The following is a 5561-nucleotide window of genomic DNA, read 5'->3' as shown; positions in this document are numbered from 1 at the left end:
AAAACAATATTAAATATACACTCCATAATATCTTATTTTTAAATGTTACAAATATTACCAGGGCCGATCCTATTAGTTTTTTGGCTAGAGTCTAAATTAAAAAAAGGTCCCTATAAACACTCATAAAAAAAGCCGATCCTATTAGTTTTTTGGCTTGGGTTTCTCTCTCTTTTTTTTTATTAATATCGATTTTGAGTTAACAAGATCACTTTAACTCTTAAGAAATACGTTTAACAAATAACAATTCAATACAAATTTTGAAGCACATCAAACAATAATTTAATGATATTAAAAATCAAAACAAATAAACAATAATATCAAGTTAGGGCTCCCGGATCCCCAAATCTAAAACACAAAAAATATTCAAAATTTACTAACCCATGGCGTGGACGGTAGACCGTAGATTTTATATGAAATTTCTCCACTATGATAAATTATGATAAATAACTTAAAGTTGCAACCCTTCACTTAAAATGACAATGATTGAATGAGAAAGAATCTAGGCCCTTTGAATTGGGACTACAACTTATTTTAACATAATTGGGCCTTTTCACAATCACAAAATTAATGGACTTGTATTTATTATTATTACTACTACCATATACCTATATAAACCCAAAAAAAATGGGCCCTAAAAAAAATTAAAATTTTGAAGGCCTGAGTCCATTGACTCTTCAGCCTCGTGGAAAGATCGGCCTTAATACTACCTTAAGCAGATATAATTAGGGATGATAATGGGGCGGTTCGGGGACGGGGATGCCTTCCCCATCCCCATCCCCGAATTCAAATTCGATCCTCATACCTGCCCCAATCCCCATTAATTCTTATCGGGGATTCCCCATATCCATCCCCGCGGGGATCAAATTCCCATCACCATACCCATACCCGAAAATATATATATTTATCTATATTATAAATAAATTTTATTTATATATATATATATATATGAATTAGTAAATTTTATTATATAAAAATATAAAAATTATTATTAAATTTTATAATAAAATACCTAAAATATTTTGGGTCAAATTTTTTATTATAAAACTAACTTTTAAAATTAATAAAAATATTTTAAATACAAAATATTTCTATAAATAAAAATTAATATTTTAAAGAAAAATACTATGTATCAAAAATTTATTAAGATTATATATTGTTTTTAAATTTATCAAAATAAATAATATATATTTAGACTAATATAAATACTTTATATGTGTATGTAAGATGAATGAGATTCAAATAATATTTTTATGTTATAAAAAACTAAGCTATCATAAAATAATGTATTATATATAATGTATAAAAAAATATATTAACGAAATAATAATAATACTTTAATTTTAATTTTTTAAAAATATTTTAGATTTAATAAAATTTTATAATTAAAATATTTGTATTATTATTATTATTATTATTATTATTATTATTATTATTATTATTATTATTATTATTATTATTATCATCGGGGCAGGTTCGAGGATGGGGATAACATCCACATACCCGCCCCAATACATTTCGGGGATTTTTTAAAATCCCCGAACCCGAACCCATACCCGAAAATACTCTCCAAATCCGCCCCGTTTCGGATACCCGCAGGAAAAATTGCCATCCCTTGATACAATTTTTTAATGCGTAAATAATTTCTCTTTTTCTTTTTTAAAATCTTTAAAATAATATTATCTTTATCTGATTTTAAAATTCAATCATATTTATTTACAGATAATATTATTTAAAATGCAATAAATATAGTAGGCAAACCATCCTCCTAGTCCTGCTGCTGATTCATTCATAAGGATACGGGAGCTCAATTTAGTTCCCAAGATTCTCGAGAAAATCTATAAATAAACACTGTTTTGTTATCAATTATTGAAGCCTCATTACACAATGGTTTGCTGGAAAATTTACCAGAAAAATCAGTGGAGATGTGATAGGTGGTGGCGGTGGATTTCCTCTGCTGCGGCTCCGCCGCTAAGGGTGGCGTCCGTTGAGAGAGAAAAATTTGTGAATTCGGTTCAAGATCCCGTTTTTCCCAATCCCAGAACAAAGTATTATTCACAAAGTCATCATAAAAGAGAATATGTAAGTTTCTGTGTTTCCAACTTTCAGTACATTGCTGGTGGGCCTTTTCTGTTGTTGGAAATTGCTGGCTTTTCTATATGTGGGGTTTGCGTGAAAGAATGAAAAGTACATTTGGGATGGAACAAATTTTCTTTTAATTTATTTATGGAGATCAGGCTCACATTTTTCACTCATCCTTCAATACACAGTTGAATTAGAAAGATTGAAGTAATTGGCATGTTAGACTGCCAGAACATTCCAAAATTAAGACTTTCCAAGTTATATTTCATACATATAAAATTTCGACGCGGGTGTTTTATTTGTGTGTGCAGATGACATTAAAATTTTTTATGAGGCTAATATAATACGGTGTTATTCCATTTTCTGTGATTTCTTTATATGTTTTTTGTCTACTGTTTTCAGTTTAGCGTTCCATTTGGGATCAGATGGTGCTCTTTAACAACTCAAACCATGGCTGATCTTCCGGTTGGTGGACTGGTTGATGTTCCTTTGGCACAGACTGGTGAAGGTATAGCAGAATGCGAACTTCTAAAATGGTTTGTGCAGGAGGTGAGTGTGGTGATGTGTAGAATATCTTCTCTGTTTTCGGTTCCATAGATAGATTTCCTTTTGTTCTCTTTGTTCGTCAAAATTGTGCATTTTTTTTTTCTTTTCCTGTTCTTTTTGTCAGCCTAATCCATTCAAAGTTTGTGTTTCTTCATTGTTCAGATGATCTGAGAATAGTTAAATTTTGTATTAGCTATCTTGCTAACTATTTCACTACAGCAATGTCCCATCCAGGTAAGAAAATTTTCAGTAGCTAAGTTGTCCATAATTAGTCAAAGTGCACCAAACTGTGTTGTACTGTGAGTGTGAGCATAGCTTGTGTGAGCTACGAGTACTTTTTGGTCAGATTTATATGAACTGTTTAAGATCACAACAATTTGGAACGGATTCAAAAATTTAATTGTGCTTTTCTTAAATTTATGTTCCCCTCCAGAAATCCTCGTTTTTCCCTACCAATCTTCCTGGATCGCTGTAACACTTTGTATTTGTCATTGTGTTCCCTATTATTGATCATCAAAGTCCTCGATGTTGTATTTTATGTTTGGTTCTAAACTTGGTGCAAATATATTAGACATTCCTGATATCTTATGCAGGGGGAAGTTGAAGAATTCCGTCTTCTCCCTGCCAATCTTACTGTGACAGTGGCTTGCAACGCTTTGTATTTGTCATTGCTTTTCCTATTACTGATCTTCAAAGTTCTCGGTGTTATATGTTATGTTTGGTTCTAAACTTGGTCTAAATATATTAGATTCATGATATCTTATGCAGGGTGAAGAAGTTGAAGAATTCCAGCCTCTTTGTGAGGTTCAAAGCGATAAAGCAACCATAGAGATAACCAGTCGCTACAAAGGCAAAGTTTCCAAGGTTCTCCATGTTCCTGGAAACATTGTAAAGGTAACATTAAACATTTACATAATGCAATTTTTTATTGGGGCCATTGAACATTTTGTTTTTGCATTTTTTCAGTCATGACCACATGTAAAGGTAACATAAAACATTCACATAATGCAATTTTTTATTGGGGAAATTGAACATTTTGAATTCTGAAAGTTGTGACGGGAAAATTAATGCATTCACTTGACAATGATTTAATGACCTAAGATGTCGCGTGCCCCTCTTAATGAATGGACTTCCCCCTCAACGTTCGCCCTTTTTGGCTCTGTAATTTGTGATGACTTCAGATTTCGTGTCATCTTATAGGTTGGAGAAACTCTATTGAAGATGGTTGTTGACGAAAATGCTTCTATTGGAATTGATGAAAATGCTTCTATCCTTCCAAGCATTGATATTGCACAGGATTGCAAATTCAACGAATTAGATGTTGTGGATTCTTTGCTGAAAAACGAAAAGATTCGTGGAGTGTTATGCACACCTGCTGTACGTAATTTTGCCAAACAATTAGGTGTAAGCATCGAAGATGTTCTTGGAACTGGTCATGACGGAAGGATCGTTAAAGAAGATATCTTGAATTATGCAGCGAAAAAAAGCATTTTCAAGCAAAATGAGGATTCATCCGTCGAACATTTTCTAGGAGATAAAAAATCCCCAAACATTTCATCCACATGGGACTATGAAGATAGATCGCTCCCACTGAGGTATATCTGCTTTGAGTAATAAAATCTGAATTAAGAAATAAAATATGCTAGTCAAATTGTTAAATATGACTTGATATGGGCTTTTCTTCCTGATCTGAAACCACTTGTGCATTGCAGGGGTTTCCATCGTGCAATGGCTAAATCCATGTCCTTAGCGGCAAAAATTCCACATTTTCAATATGTTGAAGAGATAAAATGTGATGCCCTCCTTAACCTCAGAGCATCCTTCCAAAAAGATATTTCCAATTTGGGTATCAAGTTTACGTTCCTTCCGTTTTTGGTAAAGTCTCTTTCAATGGCATTGAGTCAATATCCTTTGCTGAATAGTTGCTTCAATGAAGAATCACAAGAAGTGACCCTCAAAGGTATCTCCTATAGTTTAGTTCGGTTGAAACATTTTTGACAGTAATATCTCTTATAGTTTAGCCTTTGAAACATTTTTGACAGATTTTTCTCTTGAATGACAGGATCTCACAATATTGGAGTTGCAATGGCGACTTCACATGGTTTGGTTGTACCCAACATTAAGAAAGTTCAATCTCTCTCCATCGTCGAGGTCAGTTTTAACTGTGCAATATCAAAACATTGGCTTCTTTATGTTTCTAAAAGTTGGTCCATTCAATCCAATTACATATCTGACTGACTTTCCCATAAATTTAACAAATCTTCCCATAACATTTCTTTTTTTTGAGTTGCTTTCTTTTTATTAGATAACAAAAGAGCTTTCGCGATTGCAAGAACTTGCTCTATCCAACAAGCTTAGTTCCGATGATGTTTCTGGTGGGACTATCACGGTAAGCAACATCGGCACTATCGGAGGAAAGTTCGGTTCCCCTCTGGTCAATGTGCCTGAAGTGTCGATCATTGCATTGGGACGAATCCAAAAAATTCCTCATTTCAATGAGGATGGAAATTTGTATCCCGCTTTAATAATGACGGTATGTAACGGTTGTCAATGGCGTGAATACAATATATATTGGTTTTGCTTTTAACTTATGAAATCCTCTCTGTGCTAACATGGACCGATCTTCTTTTCTCAGATAAATATAAGTTCTGATCATAGAGTTTTGGATGGTGCAACCGTTGCAAGGTTCTGCAACGCATGGAAACATTTCGTTGAGAAGCCAGAGCTCCTAATGCTCCACATGAGATGACCGTCAAGTGTTCATTTAATAAATTACTCAGATAGAAATGTTTCTTTTGAGACTTCATTCACTTTTAAACTCACATATTTGTTAACGTAAGCAAGAATAATACAGAATAGTGGTTTTAGCTAAAAAAAATTCTATTTTGGACTTACAAGATGCACCTAACCTAACGTCTATACAAAGGTTTTTTTTT

The 5561-nt window shown here is 33.0% G+C and overlaps 1 protein-coding gene across 3 annotated transcripts; it reads left to right on the top strand.

Moving 5' to 3' along the window:
* The first annotated feature begins 1760 nt into the window (after nt 1-1760).
* LOC140862958 (lipoamide acyltransferase component of branched-chain alpha-keto acid dehydrogenase complex, mitochondrial) lies at nt 1761-5561 on the top strand. Of its 3 annotated transcripts, none has more exons than XM_073265992.1 (8): nt 1761-2079; nt 2482-2628; nt 3394-3519; nt 3826-4220; nt 4338-4585; nt 4688-4776; nt 4931-5158; nt 5261-5561. In XM_073265992.1, exons 1-8 carry the CDS (start codon nt 1885-1887, stop codon nt 5372-5374), a joined length of 1542 nt encoding a protein of 513 aa, XP_073122093.1. In that variant the 5' UTR covers nt 1761-1884; the 3' UTR covers nt 5375-5561. The 3 variants fall into 3 exon arrangements, with proteins under 3 accessions (XP_073122093.1, XP_073122095.1, XP_073122094.1); XM_073265994.1 differs by lacking the exon at nt 1761-2079 and adding an exon at nt 2204-2336; XM_073265993.1 differs by lacking the exon at nt 1761-2079 and adding an exon at nt 2262-2380.

The sequence above is a fragment of the Henckelia pumila genome, chromosome 4, assembly GCF_033568475.1.
Source record: "Henckelia pumila isolate YLH828 chromosome 4, ASM3356847v2, whole genome shotgun sequence".
NCBI classification, from domain to species: domain Eukaryota; kingdom Viridiplantae; phylum Streptophyta; class Magnoliopsida; order Lamiales; family Gesneriaceae; genus Henckelia; species Henckelia pumila.
This window is presented reverse-complemented; position numbering and strand designations above follow the sequence as displayed.

Excerpts from the sequence above, each read along its gene's own strand:
- LOC140862958 (XM_073265992.1), top strand. The coding sequence starts at position 1,885 with ATGGTTTGCTGGAAAATTTACCAGAAAAATCAGTGGAGATGTGATAGG. Across the intron at positions 4,221-4,337 it reads GATAGATCGCTCCCACTGAG|GGGTTTCCATCGTGCAATGG; the intron begins GTATATCTGCTT and ends TGTGCATTGCAG. Across the intron at positions 5,159-5,260 it reads ATCCCGCTTTAATAATGACG|ATAAATATAAGTTCTGATCA; the intron begins GTATGTAACGGT and ends TTCTTTTCTCAG.